The sequence below is a fragment of the Lepidochelys kempii genome, chromosome 1, assembly GCF_965140285.1.
Source record: "Lepidochelys kempii isolate rLepKem1 chromosome 1, rLepKem1.hap1, whole genome shotgun sequence".
NCBI lineage: Eukaryota > Metazoa > Chordata > Testudines > Cheloniidae > Lepidochelys > Lepidochelys kempii.
The window spans coordinates 62,772,851-62,796,997 of NC_136380.1; the positions used below are offsets into that span (position 1 = coordinate 62,772,851).

The 24,147-nt window shown below is 41.5% G+C and overlaps 1 protein-coding gene across 5 annotated transcripts in view; it reads left to right on the top strand.

Annotated features, from left to right (window-relative positions):
* Window positions 1–24,147, top strand: part of EPSTI1 (epithelial stromal interaction 1) — an 81,188-nt gene that overhangs the window by 23,757 nt on the left and 33,284 nt on the right. For all 5 annotated transcript variants that reach the window (XM_073345481.1, XM_073345463.1, XM_073345473.2 and 2 more), the window contains one exon: window positions 11,376–11,449. In XM_073345481.1, the coding sequence (XP_073201582.1) occupies window positions 11,376–11,449 (74 nt within the window). The remainder of the gene's footprint in view (window positions 1–11,375; window positions 11,450–24,147) is intronic.

Sequence of the window (24,147 nt, forward strand, 5' to 3'; positions counted from 1 at the left end):
GCTGTACAGAAATACCCTGTTTTACCTGTGTAGCATGATGTAATGTCTGAATTTATGAAATGAAGATGGCTACCCTAGACCCTCCTCAACTGATGTTGAAAAGGGTTGTCCCATTGATGTAGATGAAGCCATAATGTCTTCAGTGTCCACTGTAAGAACAGAATTAAGGGTAAGAAGCCACAGAACAATGCTCTAATGCAGGGGTTCTCAAACTTTCTTGCACCACGACCCCCTTCTGACAGCAAAAATTATTACATGGCCCCAAGACAGGACCAAAGCCTGAGCCTGCCCCAGCCCCTCCACCCTGGGCAGAGGGCCAAAGCCCAAGGGCTTCAGACCCAGACAGGGGGCCTGTAACCTGCACCCAGGGATGAAGCCCTTAAGCGGTGGAGCTCAGGCTTTGGCCCCGGGCCCCAGTAAGTCTAAGTCAGCCCTAGTGACCCCATTAAAATGGGGTTGTGACCCACTTTGGGGTCCCAACCCACAGTTTGAGAATCGGTAATGTCTATGGTGAACTTCTCTAATGCTGCACTTTCAGATCTAAATCTGCAAATTCAGATGGAAATGCCTTCATACACTGAGGTCATGGTGAAACTGCAAACCGTTAAGCCTGTCCATTCTTCTAAAATGCAAGTGCAGACATGATTTTGCTGGGAGGTATTTACCCCAGTCTCAGGTGCACTTCAAAAGAAGTTGTGGAAGCTCAGGATGAAATCCCAGGCCCTATTGAAGCCTGAGAGTCCAGTTCTTAATGCTATGTGGTCACAGTCTCTAAGAGCCCATGTATTGTGGCACCCCGTCTGCACATAACTGACCTATCAGCCAGACTGTCACTGATAGTGTGCCTGGTAATGCTCACTGACATGCACTAGGCCTTACCTCCTATTGCTCTCTTTCTGTCTGCAGTCCTGCATCAGTGATAATGCCATCACTGCAGTATCAGAGTTCCTATTTGTCCATCACCTTACCAAGTTGTGCTGGCTGACCAGCTTGAATGTCCCATCTGTATATGAGCCTTGGACCAAAATGTTTTTTCAAGACACTGTAAACATACGGGAAATGGCCCAAGATATAATTAGATTTTCCAACATGGCTGGATTAAACCATGTGGCATTGTTTTTCATCAAAAATTGGAAACATTTTCTGGGAAAACATTCTCTGGGCCGCTGTTTGCCTCCACCCCAAATCCCCGTTGTGTGGGGATGTGAAGTTGTCTATCTACTCAATGACACCAACCTCCATCCTTCTGGATACATTAGGGATTCCAAAGGCTGCCTGTGAGATTGCCTTGTGCCCATAATGATCTCCATAGGTTCTTCTGTGGCTCTGCTCTGGAAGGCAGACTACAGCTTTCTCACATTCCCTTTTCCACTATGTAGGCTTCAACCTTTGCCTCTCTCTGCCAGGGACATCATTTGTTATGGGGTATAAGGGTCCCCAACAACCCCCAAGACATTGGACCCAATCTTTAAGAAAGCAGTAATTGCTTAATTTTTTTCCCCATTCCTGATGCTGTTTGGGACAGAGAATGTTCTGTATGCTGACAGAACTTCACAGCCCCAACCCACGGTCTCTGCTTCTCCCCAGAGGACAGGGATACGGTGTCTGTAAGAAACCCTCGGGAGACTAACTAGAACCACTATAATGCAGATTACAGGAGACTTCAATTTAGAACCCCAAATTGGTATGTATTGACAGTTTACAGAAGCCAATACATAATAAAAACATTGTAAAAGATTAAATGGACCTGTTTGGGGGAAACAAAACCATCCCTTCAAGCTATCCCCCCCAACTTTCAGTCTAAAATAATTGCATGGCTTACTTTGTCACATAGTAGTGATCTCTTGGCTGTTGGACCTTCAAAGTCCTGGGGCAGATTCTATGCTGCACTTCCAAGAGTTTAGGTCCCTCTGGGGGCTAATGTGGCCTTTAGCATAAGTTATAACAGCCCTCTCCCCCAAAACCCTCCCAGCTGAGCCCCAGGAAAAATTTCCAGATTGCAACATGCTCTCACTCCTGTACTAGGGACTGTGATGGGGGGGCGCAGTTTATACACTGCCCCTGTGCAGGAGGAATGCCTCCTTAGTCTTCTGGAGCTATGTAAAGTGGTCAGAGGAGGAGGCCAGAATTTGGACTGGAAGATAGCTCATGTAACACCAATATTTTAAAATGGCTCTAGAGATGATCCCAGCAGTTACAGTCCGGTAAGTCTAATGTCGGTACCAGGCAAATTGGTTGAAACAATAGTAAAGAATAAAATTGTCAGACACATAGAAGAACATAAATTGTCATCATAGTTTCTGTAAAGGGAAATTATGTCTTTCTAATCTATTAGAGTTTTCTGAAGGGGTCAAAAACATGTGGACAAGGGGGAACCAGTGTGTACTTAGATTTCCAGAAAGCCTTTGACAAGGTCCCTCACCAAAGGCTCATATGTAAGTTGTCATGGGATAAGAGGGAAGATCCTTTCATGGATTGAGAACTGGTTAAAAGACTGGAAACAGAGTAGGAATGAACAGTAATAAATGGTGTTCCCCAGGGTCAGTCCTAGGACCAATCCTATTCAACTTATTTATAAATGATCTGGAGAAAGGGGTAAACCGTGAGGTAGCAAAGTTTGCAGACGATACTAAACTGCTCAAGATAGTTAAGACCAAAGCAGACTGTGAAGAACTTCAAAAAGATCTCACAAAACGAAGTGATTGGGCAACAAAGTGGCAAATGAAATTTTAATGTGGATAAATGTAAAGTAATGCACATTGGAAAAAAATAACCCCAACTATACAGACAATATGATGGGGGGGGCTAATTTAGCTACAACTAATCAGGAGAAAGATCTTGGAGTCCTCACGGATAGTTCTCTGAAGACATCCATGCAGTGCGCAGCAGCAGTCAAAAAAGCAAACCGGATGTTAGGAACCATTAAAGGGACAGAGAATAAGAGGGAGAATATCTTATTGCCCTTATATAAACCCATGGTACGCTCACATCTTGAATACTGCATACAGATGTGGTCCCCTCATCTCAAGAGATATACTGGCATTTGAAAAGGTTCAGAAAAGGGCAACTAAAATTATTAGGGTTTTGGAATGGCTCCCATATGAAGAGAGATTAAAGAGACTAAGACTTTTCAGCTTGGAAAAGAGAACACTAAGGGGGGATATGATAGAGGTATATAAAATCATGAGTGGTGTGGAGAAAGTGAATAAGGAAAAGTTATTTACTTGTTCCCATAATATAAGAATTAGGGGCCACCAAATGAAATTAATGGGCAGCAGGTTTAAAAGGAAGTTCTTCTTCACTCAGCGCACAGTCAACCTGTGGAACTCCTTGTCTGAGGAGGTTATGAAGGCTAGGACTATAACAGTGTTTAAAAGAGAAGTGGATAAATTCATGGAGGTTAAGTTCATTAATGGCTATTAGCCAGGATGGGTAAGGAATGGTGTCCCTAGCCTCTATTTGTCAGAGGGTGAAGATGGATGGCAGGAGAGAGATCACTTGATCATTACCTGTTAGGTTCACTCCCTCTGGGTCAGCTGGCATTGGCCGCTGTCAGCAGACAGGATACTGGGCTGGATGCATCTTTGGTCTGACCCAGTATGGTCGTTCTTATGTTCTTGTGTTTGACAGTGAACTATTAATAACTACTGTGTTTGAGGGTGGTCTTTCAGCCAGTTATGAATCCACCTTGAGTAATTTTGTCTCAACCTCATTTCCCTAGTTTGCTTATGAGAATGTCATGTGGAGTTGTCAAAAGCCTTACTAAAATCAAGATATGTCATGCCTGCAGCTCCCTTCTCCCCTCCCCCACCCTCCATGCCTTAGGCTAGTAACCTCATCAAAGCAGGAAATTAGGTTGGTTTGGCATGATTTGTTCTTGACAAATCCACGCTGGCTATTCCTGAACTCTGTTATTCTCCAGGTGTTTACAAATTGATAGTTTGATAATTTGTTCCTATATTGTATTTTGATCATGCACTTACTCTTGCAGGCTCCCCCCTGCACAGAATGGCCATTGAGACTAATGGGGCTTCCTGTGGTTTACCCACACACCGTTAACTTGCAGTTTCGGGGCGTTAAATGGCTACTCCTGGAACCTTGTAAAGCTGTCATGAATATTTACAAACCCATGCACAAAAATCCCCCTTCTCCAGGCTTTTCTATGAGCATTTATGACGAGGGAGGGGGAAAGGGAAACAAACTTTATTCATCCATTTTATATATTGATTTATTGCCCATGACAACTGGACAAGTTTCAAGTCTGCTGTAACTACAGTTATACCTGGAAAAAGTATTGATGTAGCAGTTTTGTTTTCCTACTTTTACAGTTTCCTGGCATTCACATCCACAGAATGTAAAATGTTTATAGGTCTTGTAGGTAGTAAAATTCTAAATAGTGATTTCGTTTAAAAGTGCAATATCATAGCAAATACCTCTACCATACAAACTGTTTATTTCCTAGAATTAAATTAATATTTTTAAAGCAAGTTGGGGAATCTTGCAAACCAAATAAATAAATAGGTATCAAAGGGAACTTTAAAAATCAACTAGTCTGAAGATGTTTTTTGTAGCAACCTGGGGACTGGTGGGGTTTTTGACTGAAATATATTAACATGCCGAATAATCCACCCTGTTTCGTAGAAAAGATCTGCAGTGCACTAAAAAGCCACCAAAGGGTGCTGATTTGGCTTTTGCCCTCAACAATCTCAGCTCGGTTGCAGACACATCACTTATGATATGAAGAAGAAATGGGGAGTGGGAAGGCAAGAGAGTAAAAATGGAGGGAATAAGCTTCCCAATTCTGCAGAACTTTGGCCCTGCTGAATAAGACAGTGTTTGGCCCTGGTTATCCATGGAACGGTTTGGTTTGCTTTTGCAAATAATAACTAATCTATCTGAAAACTAGAAGAATTGCTAGCTGCACCTGCAGAGCATCAACGACATTCATGTCTTTGATCAAAAGGAGGACTTCTGTAGGATATGAAGCAGGGGGAGGGTTTGTGATTTCTCAGGGAAAGCCACTATTCATTTAATAAAAAATAAATTGCATGACTGTTTTGAAAGATGATCATGGCTGGCTAGCTAGCTATGTCAGCAGGAGCATTGGAACTTTCACAGCTGGAGAACTACTTTGACATTCATGTTTGTTGGGAAAGAGCTACAAAATGTGTGATGGTTAGATATTGTGCTGAGATCCTCAAATAATAGAGGCGTTTGTGTAAGGATGTTGCATCATAAGTCAATGCTACTACGTATAGATACAACCTCTGTATGTGATATTGCTCAATGTCATCGCCTACCTTCTCCTGCTGTGAAGAATAATTCTTGTTCTGGGGAGGGAAAAATAGAATCATACATTCTCTTATCCTTGCTACTGGGAGGCACAATAGGGTGGATAGGAGAAGGGTGGATCTCCATGTTTTCAACAGAATTGATTTGTTTGCCTGGTGTTCTCCTTGTTGTCTTGTGTCTATCAGCCTCGGCTAAGAATGATCATCAATCTCGCTCGTTGTACCTGTAATCCAGGCTAATGTGAGGAGCATAGATCAGCTCTGCAGACTCACTGAGATTCTATTTGGAATCTTCAAGACTGTTGATCAAGTACCACTGAGCTATGTAAATCCCACAAGCCCTTCTCCTCAATTTCCCCTCATCCCGTCTCTGCCCCCCAAATCATCTAGGTGATGATGCTGGAGCACTCGCTGAGAAACTTTAGTGGAGACCACTAAAGAAGATGTCCATTTTCCAGTATGGCATTGGGATAGATGTGGATGTACCTAATCTGTAAGAATGGAGGGAACAGATGACCAGAGGCAGCATTCCTGGTACCTTTTAAGGAGACTCTCTTACAATCCCAGATAATGCTGAGCTTTATAGACTTGAAGTCTCAGAAGCCCACCCAGAATGAGAATGTCCTCCTGATAGAACCTTAAGTTAACTTGAACTTTATTGTAGTGTCTTTAGAATGAAAATCCTGCAAAAGCATCTGGGGATGGGGAGAGGTAGATAAAGTTGAACTCATGCCTTCAGTGTAAATGGTACAGGTGTAAAACCCTGAACAAGATATCCCCACGCATAGCTCAAAAACTTCTGAAAGCATCTATTTCTGCAACAGCAATTTCCTGAGATCAAACACCATATGATTGAGTCAGATCTGTTTTCTCTGTCTGGCATGTTCTGGTCTATAAGCTTGTTATTCCATTAGCATTTCCTGCACATATATTCTAAAGTTACATAGTTAAATGGTGTTAAATTAACTAAAGTGAGAATGCTATTGCATGTAACTAACTTTTTGCTGCTGTGTATCTCTCTCAGGGTCTTCATAAATGGCAGTTCTCTCCGTTTAAAATAAAGAAAACAATATGGAATAAATCTTGTCTTATCAATGTGCTCTGTATTTTGGTAACGAGTAACTGTACTAGCAGACTTTTTTTCATTTTTAGTATTTGCTGAAGGCTGCAGAATTCCTGGCTTTCTACAAACATCTCTCATAATGCACTCCGAACATGTTTATCTACAGGTTTCAGAGTAACAGCCGTGTTAGTCTGTATTCGCAAAAAGAAAAGGAGTACTTGTGGCACCTTGGAGACTAACCAATTTATTAGAGCATAAGCTTTCGTGAGCTACAGCTCACTTCATCAGATGCATATCGTGGAAACTGCAGCAGACTTTATATATACACAGAGAATATGAACCAATACCTCCTCCCACCCCACTCTCCTGCTGGTAATAGCTTATCTAAAGTGATCATCAGGTGGGCCATTTCCAGCACAAATCCAGGTTTTCTCACCCTCCACCCCCCCACACAAATTCACTCTCCTGCTGGTGATAGCCCATCCAAAGTGACAACTCTTTACACAATGTGCATGACAATCAAGTTGGGCTATTTCCTGCACAAATCCAGGTTTTCTCACATCCCCCCCACCCCCATACACACACAAACTCACTCTCCTGCTGGTAATAGCTCATCCAAACTGACCACTCTTCAAGTTTAAATCCAAGTTAAACCAGAACATCTGGGGGAAGGGGTAGGAAAAAACAAGAGGAAACAGGCTACCTTGCATAATGACTTAGCCACTCCAAGTCTCTATTTAAGCCTAAATTAATAGTATCCAATTTGCAAATGAATTCCAATTCAGCAGTTTCTCGCTGGAGTCTGGATTTGAAGTTTTTTTGTTTTAAGATAGCGACCTTCATGTCTGTGATTGCGTGACCAGAGAGATTGAAGTGTTCTCCGACTGGTTTATGAATGTTATAATTCTTGACATCTGATTTGTGTCCATTTATTCTTTTACGTAGAGACTGTCCAGTTTGACCAATGTACATGGCAGAGGGGCATTGCTGGCACATGATGGCATATATCACATTGGTGGATGTGCAGGTATACGAGCCTCTGATAGTGTGGCTGATGTTATTAGGCCCTGTGATGGTGTCCCCTGAATAGATATGTGGGCACAATTGGCAACGGGCTTTGTTGCAAGGATAAGTTCCTGGGTTAGTGGTTCTGTTGTGTGGTATGTGGTTGTTGGTGAGTATTTGCTTCAGGTTGCGGGGCTGTCTGTAGGCAAGGACTGGCCTGTCTCCCAAGATTTGTGAGAGTGTTGGGTCATCCTTTAGGATAGGTTGTAGATCCTTAATAATGCGTTGGAGGGGTTTTAGTTGGGGGCTGAAGGTGACGGCTAGTGGCGTTCTGTTATTTTCTTTGTTAGGCCTGTCCTGTAGTAGGTAACTTCTGGGAACTCTTCTGGCTCTATCAATCTGTTTCTTTACTTCTGCAGGACAGCTGTTCCAGCCCTGGCCCTCTTTGAAGAGAGAGTGCCAGTTGTGAAGTGCTTTTATGATGTTTGAGATCACACTTTCTTTTATGACCTAAGCAAGGATTTCAAGCTAAACTGATAGGTGAAAGGCTAGTGCAGTAGCCAGTGGCCAATTAGTTCAAGCCCTATTCTGTATGGTTGTTATTGGTGAATCCTTGCTGCCTTTATCCACTGTAGTCCGATATTTCCTACAGTTTGTATTTCATACACTAAATCACTCTCATGTGACAAATCCCTGCTTTTCTGTATGAACAAAAATGTGTCTGGAGGAGACAAATGTGGCTGGTGTTACAGCCAATAGTACCCTCTTGAGTCCTGCAATGTTAAGGAGTTTTCCATCATGCTGGGGAGACTTCCAGCACCACCAGTAAGATGGATTCACGACCATCTGGTGGTTAAATTCTTGAGACAGTGGATGTGTTGAAGTGAACTGTCCATGTGTCCCTTTGGGAGGTCAGTGTGCCAACTTCCCTTTAAGAAGCATTATGTCCTTATTCATGGAAGCCTGCCTGTAATACTAAAAATCCCCCTAATTGTCACCCTTGAGGAAGGTGGTGTTTGAAGCCACTCTGGCAATAGCTGGTGTGCTCAGATTTCCTCTGACATTGATCAGTCTCGTTTTAAGTACGGATACTTTGTTGATGAGGGATAAAAGGTGTGTGTCCCTGCTGATTTTTCTACATCTGTCAGCTGCTCTGATACATTTGATATTGAGATACAACTGTGGATTCCTGCAGGGATTTAAAAAAAAAAAGTTCTAGGTTGCGCAAAATGTATCTGCCTGCGTAAGGGGCTCTGCTTACATGGAGCACATTACTTCTGTGCCAAGCAATTTGCACAGGCTTCTTTTAAATGCACCCAAAAATGAATGGGTATTGGTTTTAACCTACCATAAAAACCTTAAATATATTGAGTCTTGGCTTTACTTCATAGACCACCTCAGGTTCACTGTCATACTGCTGTTATTAACAGAGACACCAGAGCTCAGTCTCTTGATTTTAATCATGAGGTGCTGGAAACACAAGATGTTTTTAGGGTATCCTCAACTGTGCATCTAACTTCCCCGTCAGTAGAATTCTTCAGAGCCCACGTTTACTGACCTACAGGTCTTGCAACAAGATCTATTTGGTGTCTTGGCTTTTGTAGGGGGAGAGAGGCCATGCTGACTGAGGCCTGTTGAGGGAAGCTGTTTTGAGTTGCAGAGGTGGATACAAGTTTTATAAACACATTTCACAAACCACAATCTAAAGCTGTACATACCCTTATCCCCATCGGAGCATTGGGTGGCTGCATTTTTGTAAATGTCAACGTAGACTCTGGCTTCTTGTTTGCTTTTGAAACCTGTATCAAGATATTTATTTTAATTGCTTTGCATTCTTTAATTCTGTATGTGCCAGTATTTCAGTACTTCTCCTTTATAGTGTCTCATTCTGATATGTTTATATGAGCTAAGGGGTAGCCTATTGAAAGAGGATTTGATTTTTTTCCCCTTCAGAATCAATCCCCGAGTTATGCCCACATCACTGTTGTACTTACTCGTTTAATTATTGAGCCACTTACAAAATATGGTGCAAGACATGATATGGCTTTACTCAGTGCAAGCTGAAGACTGATTTACCTACTGTAGTGATTTGTTTCACAAGCCTCCTCCTCCAGTCTTTTATTAGCCATATCTATTAAAGAAGGGGAAGGGGAGGGACCTGAATTCAGCTAAGGCAAAGTAATTAACTGTCTGATCAGATCTCAGTACCTGTTTGTCCAATACTTTTTCCATCATTTTAAAAATTAGGGATAGTTGTCTGGTATGCTGTAACATCCGTGCCTGTGGTGTGAAAACTTAATGTTTCACCAAACAGGCATTTTAGAATTTAAAAATATAGCAGGATTGAAATGAAGATTTGGAACTCTTGATTTGTGCTTGAAATATAGTGAAGTGTCTTAACTGGTCATCCAGAGACCACGTGATGCACAAAACTTGGCTACTTACCTTTTTCACTGGAATTAATTTAAACTCTCTATTTCCTCTGTGCTGCTGCAAAGTTCTCTATTAGTTTTTACTTCAAAATTTTATATTGCTTACTTTTAAAGCCCTCCACAGACCAGCTTTATGGTACTGACTTCTAAATGTTCTATGCGGTTTTAGATTGGAGATCTTATATTGTAGTATTTGCGGTACTGAATGTACTATGGATTTTCTTGGCGTCAGCATTTCAGTTGACTCTCTCATTGGGCATAGTGTTTAAGGATTTGTCTACATGAGGAAATTGACTAGAGTAGCTATCGCAGAATAAACTGTTGCAGAGCCACTCCCTATGGGGATGCTTCTATTCTGGAATAAGTTGGGGTTTTTTGGGGGTTTTTTTGGGAACAATTAATGCAATTCCAAAGCAGAGTAATTATTCTGGAATAAAATAAAGTTTTTAATTCAAGAATGCTGCTAACCTGGGGAGCTATTATGGAATAGCTTATTCAGCAATCGCTATTCCAGTCAATTTCCCCATGTAGGTGAGTCCTCAGTGTTGCAGTAAGAGTGAGTGTGTGTGTGTGTGTGTGTGCGCATGTCTTTCCCCCACCCCATTATCTGCGTAGGTTCAACTTCAGCCAGAATTTGGCCTTAAAAAGCCAAAAATCTGATATCTATATGTATGTGCATAAATTTGCATTTCAGATCTTCTATGAACTCACTTTTGCAGTGATTTGCATTGAAATTGGTTTTGTACCAGCAAATGCTTGTGTACTTGGGTGATAACTTGCACACACAGTTTCTGATGTGCTTTCTGAACACCAGGGATTAATTAGGCCATTTGGGCCAGATTTGTTGGCTTTGACTCATTTGCACTGCCAGAATCTAGCTGCAGCTGTCAGCTGAGAATTCCTCTGGTTGGCATGCATTGTCAGCTGCTATAAGCCAGCAGTGCTAGTTCCTAGAGAGGAAGGATAGTCCAGGGATTAGGGAACTAGACTCAGAGGGCCCTGGTTCAATGCCTTGCTACATGCTTCCTCTGGGATCTTGTGCAAGACACTTAGTCTCTCTGTCTCTATTCCCCATCCATATCATAGGGATATTAGCACTTCCATACTTCAGTGATGTTGAGGATAAACCATATGGAAAGGGGGGCATATATGTACCTAAGTCAACCACCACCCCCACATCTCGAAGGATGGAGCACGTTCTCAAAGCAGCCGCAAGGAAACCTACACCAATTAATTTATTGTAGTGGTAACCTGATTTAGTGGCTGGAGAATTAGGAAGTGTAACTGGGTCTCTGATGATGGCTTCACTCCCACAACAAGCAAATCTTTGCCAGGAGGAAATCTGGTCTATTATACTGAATTTTTTTGTACATGTTAAATTAGTCTTTTGACCCTGCTGCCAGGAGGTATTTGACTACTGGTCTGTTTTTAAGAGTACAGTCTAGGCTGAAGCCTCTTTAAAATAGTTTCCCTGTGTTTTGGGCTGTTGTATGCTTGGGTGTGAAATCTAATGGGCTATTGAAACAAAAAAGTAGTGAAATCATTCATTTCTCACTTAATTCTTAATCTCCTTCAATTTTGCAGGCTGATAAACTGGAAGAAAAAAGAAGGCAACAAGAAAAGCAAAGAAGAGAAATGTTTAACGAAGATCACTATCTGTAAGTAAAATGTTAAATCTGACTACCTAAGTCTGAAAGAGGTCACAGTCACTTTGTAGGCATAGCTGGTAAACAGATTCCAGATGACAAGCAGATGAAGTAATTCTTCCAGCCATGGCATCTGGCCTCTGGGCTCCAGGCTGTTCTGAAGCTGACTGTCTGTCTGCCTGTCCTGTGGCTAGGCTTCAGTGGCTAGGATATGTCCTTTTCTTCCTCAAATGTGTTCCTCTGGTTTATCTGTATTCTCCAGAATTTCCAGTGTTTGAACCGTTGGAGAATGGTTTTTGCATAGAGTATTCCTAAGCTAGAGATTTGTTTTTCTTAGATCGTTGTCAGTACAGAATATTTATCTTAAAAAATCCAAGAAAAAAAGGCTGTTGGGTAATTCAGTGAAAGAGGATCTGTAACCTAATTGTTGCTGTGAATAAAATCTACTGAAAAAGTACCGAGATACCATGGTAATGGGTGCTTTTACAAATGCATTCAGAGATATTGATATTAAGGTCAGAAAGGACCATTATGATCATCTAGTTTGACTCCCTGCACAACGCAGGCCACAGAATCTCACCCACCCACTCCTGCGAAAAACCTCTCACCTATGTCTGAGCTATTGAAGTCCTCAAATCGTGGTTTAAAGACTTCAAGGAGCAGAGAATCCTCCAGCAAGTGTCCCGTGCCCCATGCTACAGAGGAAGGCGAAAAACCTCCAGGGCCTCTTCCAATCTGCCCTGGAGGAAAATTCCTTCCCGACCCCAAATATGGCAATCAGCTGAACCCTGAACATGTGGGCAAGATTCACCAGCCAGATACCCAGGAAAGAATTCTCTGTAGTAACTCAGATCCCACCCCATCTAGCATCCTATCATGGGCTATTGGGCCTATTTACCATGAATATTTAAAGATCAATTAATTGCCAAAATCATGTTATCCCATCATACCATCTCCTCCATAAACTTATCGAGTCTAATCTTAAAGCCAGATAGATCTTTTGCCCCACAGCTTCCCTTGGAAGGCTATTCCAAAACAGCACTCCTCTGATGGTTAGAAACCTTAGTCTAATTTCAAGTCTAAACTTCCCAATGACTAGTTTATATCCATTTGTTCTTGTGTCCATATTGGTACTGAGCTTAAATAATTCCTTTCCCTCTCCGGTATTTATCCCTCTGATATATTTGTAGAGAGCAATCATATCTCTCCTCAGCCTTCTTTTAGTTAGGCTAAACAAGCCAAGCTCCTTGAGTATCCTTTCATAAGACAGGTTTTCCATTTCTCAGATCATCCTAGTAGCCCTTCTCTGTACCTGTTCCAGTTTGAATTCATCCTTCTTAAACATGGGAGATCAGAACTGCACACAGTATTCCAGGTGAGGTCTCACCAGTGCCTTGTATAATGGTACTAAAACCTCCTTTTCTCTACTGGAAATATCTCGCCTGATGCATCCCAAGACCACATTAGCTTATTTCACGGCTATATGACATTGGCGGCTCATAGTCATCCTATGATCAACCAAGACTCCAAGGTCCTTTTCCTCCTCCGTTACTTCTAATTGATGCGTCCTCAGCTTATAACTAAAATTCTTGTTAATCCCTAAATGCATAACCTTACACTTCTCACTATTAAATTTCATCCTATTACTATTACTCCAGTTTACAAGGTCATCCAAATCTTCCTGTATGATATCCCAGTCTCTCTCTAAATTGGCAATACCTCCCAGCTTTGTATCATCCGCAAACTTTATTAGCACACTCCCACTTTTGGTGCCGAGGTCAGTAATAAAACGATTGGTCCCAAAACTGATTCCTGAGGAACTCCACTGGCAACCTCCCTCCAGCCTGACAGTTCACCTTTCAGTAGGATCCACTGTTAACCAATTCCTTACCCACCTTTCAATTTTCATATTCATCCCCATATTTTCCAATTTAACTAATAATTCCCCATGTGGCACGGTATCGAACGCCTTACTGAAATCGGGTAAATTAGATCCACTGCATTTCCTTTGTCTAAAAAATCTGTTATTTTTCTCAAAGGAGGAGATCAGGTTGGTTTGGCAAGATCTATCTTTTGTAAAACCATGTTGTATTTTGTCCCATTTACCATTGACCTCAATGTCCTTAACTACTTTCTCCTTCACATTTTTTTCCAAGACCTTGCATATTATAGATGTCAAACTAACAGGCCTGTAGTTACCCAGGTCACTTTTTTCTTTCTAAAAATAGGAACTATGTTAGCAATTCTCCAATCATACGGTACAACCTCTGAGTTTACAGATTCATTAAAAATTCTTGCTAATGGGCTTGCAACTTCATGTGCCAATTCCTTTAATATTCTTGGATGAAGATTATCTGGGCCCCCTGATTTAGTCCCATTAAGCTGTTCAAGTTTCACTTCTACCTCAGACATGGTAATATCTGCCTCCATATCCTTATTGTTAAATGGAAAATGTACTGGTATAGCAGTGCAGCAGTAAAAACATAGTTACAAGTTAAATTTTACTCTGAACCCTAATTCTCACTTGCTTACGACTTTCTCAAAGCCTCTTTTGTCAGACATTTCTCAAGTTGGGTTGCAACCCAAAACTGCTTAGTGTGTGTTTCTGAAAGTTTGAACAAATTCCAACTATTCTTTATTATGCAGAAATGGGAGAGAAGCTTTAAAAATCCCAGTATCACCTCTTTGGGCAGCTAATGGGTTTGTTTTAAGATTTCATACTTGGTGCAAAGGTATTCCTAAATAGTAACTTGTCTTGTATGAATATATTTCTGTTTTCAGATACAGGGCCAGATATTGCACTCTCATAGAAATAGCCCTGGGATGGGTATAAGAAACACAGTAAAGTTGGAGTTTACTTCAAATACTTTTCTAAGGGAAGTGTGAAGGAGCCACTGAGGAAAGAGGAATATGGCCACCCAGTCCCACAGATCCTGGAAACTTCTAGGGAAAGGGAATCTGTCATCCAGTGGAGGTTTAGCACCTTTTGCTAAAGATGAAGCAAAAACTTCTAGTAACATTGTTCTCTCCGGTTTCAGAGTAACAGCCGTGTTAGTCTGTATTCGCAAAAAGAAAAGGAGTACTTGTGGCACCTTAGAGACTAACCAATTTATTTGAGCATGAGCTTTCGTGAGCTACAGCTCACTTCATCGGATGCATGCCGTGGAAACTGTAGCAGACTTTATATATACACAGAGAATATGAAAAAATACCTCCTCCCACCCCACTGTCCAGCTGGTAGTAGCTTATCTAAAGTGATCATCAGGTGGGCCATTTCCAGCACAAATCCAGGTTTTCTCACCCTCCACCAGCAGGAGAGTGAATGTGTGGGGGGGTGGAGGGTGAGAAAACCTGGATTTGTGCTGGAAATGGCCCACCTGATGATCACTTTAGATAAGCTACTACCAGCTGGACAGTGGGGTGGGAGGAGGTATTTTTTCATATTCTCTGTGTATATATAAAGTCTGCTACAGTTTCCACGGCATGCATCCGATGAAGTGAGCTGTAGCTCACGAAAGCTCATGCTCAAATAAATTGGTTAGTCTCTAAGGTGCCACAAGTACTCCTTTTCTTATTGTTCTCTCCAGCACTCCTGGATGCAGTAGGTCTGCTCTAGTCTTTTATACAGGTGTAACAGCTATTTGTCCCAACTCCGGCACAGCAACTCACTATGTACTGCCAGGGCCTTAATTGAGCCCTTGCTGTCTGCTGAAAAGTAGATTCAATGTGCATGTTGGTCCCTCTGACTCAGACATAGTTGAATGCTTTCAGCTATCTCCTTAATAAACTGAACCAACTTGGATGTAACTGAAGTTAAAGACTAACTTTCAGACACTGTCAAGCTCTGTTTCAGCAGAGACTGCATGTAACTGTCAAAAGAATGAACCTGGTGGAAGGTAGTGCAGAGAATAAACTAAGTATATACTGTGAAGTTCTACTGAATGTCAAACCTGGGGAAAGTTGGACAGAAAATTAAATTAATAGGATTCTACATACTTAAGCAAAATTTATTGCATCGTGTGAGACAATGGTGTCTTCCCAAACACATACGTATATACTCGATTATAAGCTGGTTAGTTTATAAGCTGACCCCCCCCAGATGAATGAATAAATAAGGAAAATTCATAAGCCAACCCTATAATTCCAGGGTCAGCAAACTTTGGCTTCCAGCCCATCAGGATATGCTGCTGGCAGGCCGAGATGGTTTGTGTATCTCTAGTGTCTGCAGGCACGGAGGTAAACCTAAGTAAACGAAGTGTCCTGGCCCGCCAGCTGCTTATACTGATGGGCCGGGACAGCACCTGGTGGGGAATTTTTTTTGTGGGGGGGAGATGCTGGGGGTCAGGGAAGTGACCCCCCCCACTTCCCATTCTATCCCTTTCCACCTTAGCTAGGGCAGGCTAGGAGAGGATGTCTCTGACCTGGCCGGAGCCTCTCTGGCAGCCTGGGCGGCATGGCTGCAGCGCACTCTGGCAGGCGGGGCTGGGTGGTGCGGCATGGCGCGGCGGCAGCCTGCCAGCCCCAGAGCTGCGATGTGGCCAGAAGCTGAGAGACTCTGGCCCTGCCTTTACTCTTCTGGCTTTGCTGGCTGTGCTGCCTCTCCTTGCCCCCTCTGTTGGGGGCGAGGCTGTGTCCCACCTCTCCCCTCTCTATACCTGTTCATAAGCTGACCCCCTTCTCTGATACTTCCCTTTTTTACTAAAAAAAAATTTGGCTTATGAACAAATATATACGGTACTAGTTAAAAGAATCTTCTACCATACAGAATATAAGGAACCTGGGAAAATAATAAATGAATCATTGAATAATGTAGTGACAATGCTTTCAGGATACTTTTTGTGCTGTGCTGTATTGCACATTAACTTTACTAAGTAATGTGAAGATACGTGTGACATCTCATCTTGTTATGACATTAACTCAGGTTACTGTATCACCTTTTGTAAACCCATTTGAGATAGGCTTGGAGGAAGTGCTACATATAAAGTACAGAATATTATAATTCTTGGGCCTGATCCTGCCTATATTTTTATACAAAATGGGAGGTCAGAATGTTAACACCTTATTTGCTGCTAACCATGAGGTTACAATAGTTTATCATCCATCACCATGTACTCATAGACGCATAGACTTTAAGGTCAGAAGGGACCATCATAATCATCTAGTCTGACCTCCTGCACATTAAAGGCCACAGAACTCAACCACCCACTCCTGAAATAGACCCCTAACCTCTGGCTGAGTTACTGAAGTCCTCAAATCATGGTTTAAAAACTTCAAGTTACCATTTACAGTAGTTTAAACCTGCAAGTGACCTGTGCCGTAGAAGAAGGCAAAAATCCCCCAGGGTCTCTGCCAATCTGACCAGGGGCAAAATTACTTCCCTACCCCAAATATGATGATCAGTTAGACCCTGAGCATGTGGGCAAGATCCACAAGGCAGATACCTGGGAAACAATTCTCTGTAGTAACTCAGAGCCCATCACATCTAGTGTCCCATCTCCAACCACTGGAGATTTTTGCTACTGGCACTTGCCGATGGGCCACCTGCCATTGTAGGCAATTTCATCATACCATCCACTCCATAAATTTATCAAGCTCAATCTTGAAGCCATTTAGATTTTTTGCCCGTGATAATCACGGCAAAAAAGCCATTTAGGTTTTTTGCCCGTGATATCACGTTTTTTGCCCGTGATAATACTGCCCGTGGGCTGTGGTTTGCCCACCTCTGGACTAAATGACCCTTGTGGTCCCTTCTAACTCTATAATTGTAAGAAGTAGAGAGTAAGGTCCAGATCCTCAAGGGTATTTATGCTCCTAACTTCCATTCATTTCAATGGAAGTTTGGAACCTAAATATCTTAGGTCAAGATCTTCAAAGTGAAGTGCCCAGGGTCACACAAGGAGTTTATGGCAGAGCCAGGAATTAAAGCCCCATTTCCGGACTACAAGAATATCCTTCAATTCATAATGGGTGACAATCACCTTAGAGGCTGCCTCCCATGGTGACTTGCAATGCCAGGTGCAATCTTCAAGGTCACTCTGGATATATCTGAGCCTGAATAATATGGTACAATGTAATACCACCTTCTCACAAAATTAAGCCCAAGTCTTCTCTCTGACAATGTCTTGTTTTCATTCACTCTTTTGTATGGTTTCCTGATACCTCAGTGTTGGGTGCTTTGGAAAGTGGATGGATAGGCTGATCTGAGTATAAATAGGCAGAAATATAAAACAGACCGAAAGAGAGCAGCTCTCTTACATAGCCAGGTACACATCCAATAACTACTCAATAATACAGAGCTTGAAAAAACTGGTGAAGGAAATGTAGATTATTTTGAAGGCTTTTCTTATTTATAGATGCCACAGTATAACCGTGGCATACATGTACGCCCAAGATACAGTATTGTATTAAGAATTTAGAGCTTCAAATGCAGAGTTTGTCCGAATACCATAAGGTGAATATTCCAAATATAGTGCCTGAATTTCACCAACAGAAGCTCTATTCACTAGCCTGCCAAAACGGTCTATTCAAAAGTCATAAAACAAAGAAAATAAAATATGAACCCAAATAGGATTTATTTATTTTATTGTACAAGACCACTCCTAGTGTCCTTGCCGGTTCTCAGGGCTCTGTGATATGTAATTCAAACAGCAGGCCAGTAACAAATTTTCCTCACAAGTGCAAACCCAAACTTGACCAGACTGTAAATAAAGACTGCTAAAGAGAGAGTCACAAGCACTCCAAAACTGCTTTCAGCCTTGAGAATCTTTTGTTTGCTCTCTTTCACCAGTCTTCTCCACTTTGTTCATTTGCTCCTGATTATTTTAAGCATTGTCAATTATTTAGCTAACAGGCAGAAAACTAGGCTTTTATAGACATCCAAAGGGACTCTCCTGAGTGTAATAATGAAGGCGGTTTATTGAACGCCTGTGAGGTTGCTTTCTAATTGTACACATTAATCTGCCCGTGCAAGCTGGCTGAAAATATAGAAGCAGATTGTATGTGCAGATGGATCACACGCAATGGTTTGTATGGAAAGACCTTGGCAATAAACTTTTTCAAAATTGTCCTTTCCTTGAAAATTGGATTTATGGTGACTCTTACAAATAATAAATGAAACTTCATATCTGGAAATAACTTTCCCTATATTAGTTTTGCTGCCCCCTTCCCTTCTCCCTCCATTTCAGCCCACTGTGGCGAATGGACGCTAAACCATTACATTAATTCAAGGGTTGACTATTTTAAAAAAAATAAGTTGGTGGAAAAGAGAATTGGCGGGGGGGGGGTGCTATTTTATTATATTTACCTTTTTAATTCTATACTTTGCTAGCCTGACGCTAAAAGTGAGAGTACCATATTGTTGATAGACGTGGTGTTTAGAATTTAAACTGTCAATGTACAATGGCTACATTTAGGAATATTATTCCATCTGAAGATACCTCAATTCTGCTGTTCAGATTACAGTAACAGGCCCTATTTTGCCTTTAGATGTCTGTATAAATTGCCAAAGAAGTCAATGGGAGCGTTGTGAATTTGGGGTCAGATTTTTGGCATGCAGTTATTGGAAAAAGGGGTTGGTGACAAGATTTTTCAGTGAGGTGGTGAGCACCCTCTCCTTCCATTAAAGGGCACAGAGAGTACTTTCAGCACCTTGCAGGACTGAGTGGGTGTTTTGGTCATGTCCACTTCACCTAATAGCTTTCCAACAAAAGATGATTGCAGGCACATGCATCAGGTCATAACAGCATGCTTGCAGCATTCCCAATTTGTTGTTAAAACCAGCACAAAGTCTATGGGATAAATTCACTTTTGTAGCAGGAGTAGAGTGTAGGGGACGCAACTGCATGTTCTGGGCCTATAGGAGCAGCTTCACCTGAGGGCAGATCCACTGCCATGGAAGGCAGTGATGGTAGTCTCCTGCCTCCCATGGTGGGAGAAGATGGATATCGCAGTCCCGCCTCCTGTAGTGGCACTGCTGAGGGACACGTTCTAAGGGGACGTGCCAAACTAATACCACACTACTGGGTCTCATTACTTCATCCAAGATTACTGGGCATTAAAAGAAATTGGGGGAGGGCAATATTCTCCTCTGTCAATTTGTCTATATTGTAGTTAGTCAGTTTGCTGCGTGAGAGACCTACACAGAAAAGTAGGGGGAGGAAGAATTAGAAAACTGTTCAAAAGCCACAAATTGGCAGAAAGCTTGGTTAGCTGAAAAAACTTGTAACTACTCAAGCACTCAGTGGCTTCAGCTGGAGTGGAGTTAGAGCAACTCTGATCATTCATGAAAACCCCAACCTTAAAATTGAGCTATGGCTCCATTGGAGGCCTCTTTCCCCATGTCTCTTAAAGTAGGCTCCCTGGGAGAGTCAGTGAATCAATACAACTCCCATCTGGCCTGGTTCTACTCTCTGGGCTTGGCTCAGCCCCATTCAGGGCTGCAGCAGGAGCTAATTCCAGCTGCCCCCTCTGGGGCAGGATGTGCAGGCAGCATCCATGGCTGAGCTCTCATTCCTGGTGGGTTTTCTGTTGCTTGAGACCACAACTTGGGTTTCACCAGCCATGAATAAAGCCTCTAAGGGAACCAGACTAAGCATGTTGATTCTGATGGGGCAATGCAGGAAACTGTGTGTATATATATATATATGAATTTAGCAGTATAGTAGTGGTATCTGGAATGAAACGTAAATATGTGATTACAAGAAGTCCCATTATTACATGGTAAAGGCCAGATAAGAAATGTGCATGCAGGCCAGGAAAAAATATCTAGAACACTGTTCATGGGGGACTTTAACTACTCTCCAGTTGGGCCAGAAGAGAAATTGTAGAATGATTAGGGTGAGCATTGTAAAATGACAGAGCAGGCATGTTATCTGATAGCTGTTCCCCTTGTTCTTCTTCCCCAGACATTCCTACTGTCTTGGTACCCCATTGTTATTTTATGTCTCCAATTGGCATGCAGGCTTCTCTGGTCAGGGATCATGTATTTTATCTGTTCTGGGAGATATCTAGCACACCATGGGGTGCTGTTAGAATAATGGAATAAAGCTGCATTGCTGGCGATCCCACAGTCTAAGCAGGCAATGAGTTCAGAAGTTGTTTTATTTTGTTAATAAAAAGGTATGATTTTAAAAAATGAAGGTAGAGATTACTGAAAATCATAGGGAGAAATAAATCCTAGCATCAGATTTGTGATGGATGTGAAGGTACTGTGGAGAACAAATATACCAACTTTTAAAAAATAAATAGTGGTAGCTTACTCTCCACTGATTAAAGAAACAATATTAATAGCCATTAGTTTCATTCAGAAGTAACAATTAAAAATACAATAGAAGGGTGGTTGTTTAATATTTTAACATAGCTCTGGAAAGTGTTGTCCATGGAGGTTTTTTCATAGGCATGTAAAATATCCCACTTTATATATTAAAAAAAAAAAAAAATCTTTGTAAAGGGCAGGTAAGGAAATTTGTGCCCAGGCTGAAAAATATTGTGACTGCTTTTCAGGGCAGTTTATCACCAGACAAGGTGCCCAATTCAGCATCCTTTTCTCATACACTGAATCGTTAAATATGCACTTACAGGCTTTTCAAGATTGGGTCTTTTGTTGTCACCTCTTTAACTGTTGGATCTACAATGACATTTAAGTGATTAATCACAATAAAATAAAAGGAATTGGCAAGAACTGAACTCTGTGATTGTCATGTTCCTGTACCAGATATTGACTGGCTATAGAGCTTGTGTGTGTGTGCGCACACACCCACGCCCCAGCTGTGGTCATCATATGATCTTTGAATGCTCTGCCTGGTATGGCTGTGGTTCTTTTAAATAAGGTATTTTTACACACAGCACCACCTAATGGCTGAATAATATAGTTTAGCATTCCATTTCATCCCCTTTAATTTCTACATTCCTACCATTTACACTATCATGTTGTCTTTGAAGTTCAGTATGGAACAGTCTGTTAAGTGTGTCTGAATCTTACTGGTTTTCTAATTACATGACCCAAACGCATAACAACTTGGTCCTCTGGCTGTCCATTAGTTGCGATGACTGGCTGAGGTCAGTTTGGAATCCTTGAGACTTCATCATCTTGTTCTGCATCTGCTGTCTGTAGGGTTTGCTCTGATTGTTCTTTCTGAGGAACAAACTGTAGATGTTAGTGGTTTCTGTTGACTGCTCCACTCGGTCTCATTCTCATACAATATGGGCGCTGAATTATTTTTTCTTTACGACAGCTGGATTTGGCCATCCTATTTCTCCATCCAACCTGACGTGATCTTGATCACTAGGTTCTAGACCTGGCCGCTCTTTAAGTGTTGACTGTTTGCTTGTAAAAGTGTTCATAGACTTTTTTTTCCTTTTGAGACAGATTCTAGCTTTGGAAAAGAACAGTAGTTCTGAATTGTCTTCCCATTGAGAGTTGTGCTGGACTGTATCCAATAGCTGATATTGGTGTTGATGTGCAATTCAGAAAAGCAAGGAATGGATCTTCCTGCTGCAAGGTTTTCTTGGCTGTCTATACAAGCTCTCTCAGCTTCTCCATTCACTTGTGGGCAATGTGGACTGTTAGTAATATGAATAAAATCACATTTCATTCAGAATGACTTAAATTCTGCCACAGTGAATTGTGATCCATTGTCTGTCCATCGTGAGTTGTTCTGGAATACTGAAGTGAGCAAAAGTGCACTGCAGTTTCTCAATAACACTGAGCTGTTCGGTCTTTCGAATACATTCATTTCTTTATAACTGGAAAAATAGTCCGCAATGACTAGGTCAACCAGTCTTTTGAATTTGCATAAATCTGCATTTAGTCTCTTCCAAGATCTCTCTGGTAGAAGTATGTGTACACTGACTGATCCAGAATTGTCACTTAAGTTGATTTTTCATTGGATCTCCTTTCAAAAGTCCAGTATCATCAAATCCTCCACAGAGTTCTTTCTTCTTTGTTACTAGTCTCATCATGGCTGCTACACTCCAGCTGAGGCGGTTATTGGCCTTTGATTACATGCACTCTGAATGCATAGCTTTTTGTCTTTTGTAAGTTTTCTGTGGTGAACTGGCCCATGCAGTTCGGAATAGCTCCAGGACCAGCTAGAGCTTTGTCATGTGACTGAAGCTCTGGGAGGGCTTGAAAGTGACTGTACGTCCCTTCTGAGATGACTGTGACACCAGCTCCCCTGTCACTTTTAGAGTCAACAGTCTTGCTATGAATATTCAATTTCACTCTCCAGGCAAGCTCTGTCGTCATATGTGATTGATCCCAGAAACAGTGGCTCTTGATTGTTTGTAATATGAGTCAACTTCCTGACCATTATGGTGAGGCAAACAAAGGCACGAAATATGGACATTTTTTCCATGTATTATATCATGCGCCTCTAGTTGGACATGCGTCCTCTTTTGGGATATGACTTTTTCCATACCTTTTGCACTTAGACTGGAATTTGTCCCTCTTAGTCTGGGAGTTCTCTCCTTGCCTCAGGGGTTTTATTACAGTAACTTTTCACATGCAAGTGTCTGTTTATAACTTCTAAGTCAGTATCAGGTTTTTCAAGTTGCATCCTGCCTTTTGTTCTGTTGCTTGATTAATTCTGAGTGCTTTGCTATCTGTATAGCCGGTAGTAAGGTCGTATCTCTCTTCAATTGTAGCTGTTGTGAAAGGTTTTTATCTGTAAACCCAGTAACCATCAAGTCTTATATTTTCATGGTTTGCATTTCCAAAATCAGTTTTCAGGCAGTGTATGCATAGTTCTTATAAAACATTCAACATTTCCCCCTGGTTCTTGAATTCTGAGGCGAAAACATGGTCCTTCATAAACCACATTTCTGAGGTATAAAATATGCACCAGAAATAGCCAGAACTCTTTCCTAGTCATCTTTGTGGCGGTCTTCATTAAAGTCAAAGGAATTAAAGATCTGGTCTGCCAGCTTCCCCATAATATAGATTAAAGAAGATATCTGTATATTTCTAGTTTCTTTGTGAGACTTGGTAGCAATGTAAAATCTTGAAAAATGTTTCCAGTCTGTCCATTCTGGGGTTTGTCAAAGTTGAAGTTGTCTGGAGCACTGAAGAGTGGCATGTTAATGAGATCCTACATCTCTGCTACCTCTGCATTGTTGCTATTTTTCTTTTGTTTCTGTTCTTAGTTTACTCCTGACACCATGTCATGTGCTTCTGTACCAGATATGGACTGGCTACAGAGCTTGCTTGTACACACCAGATATGTTTATCATAAGATCCTTTAATGTTCTGCAAGGTATGGCTGAGGTAAGCTTCAATAAGGTATTTTTACACACTACCACCCAGTGTCTGAACAATGTAATACAGTTTAACATTCCATTACAATGATTATTAGAAATTTTAGGTGATACTGCAGTCAGATCAGAGTTTAGAGGTCTGCCAGTGTTGATCCAGTTGTAAGACTGGGGCCTAAATCTCTTGTAGATCATGATTTTGTTGGGAGTACCAATAGTATGCTGAAAATTCAATGGACTTTATTATGCTGCTTTCTATAATCCCTCCCCTGACTAGAAATCTAGGGGTTTTTATTAGTTTTTAAAAATTACATAGAATATTTAAAATTACTCTTTGTACAGTTTGAAGATGAGGAATCTGACAGTTAGGGCCTGCAGCAAGCATGCATGCTTGTGTTGTGTCTTGCAGTAGGAACTTTCATTTTGAGCACACAGCACTGGGTAATATGATAGCATATACT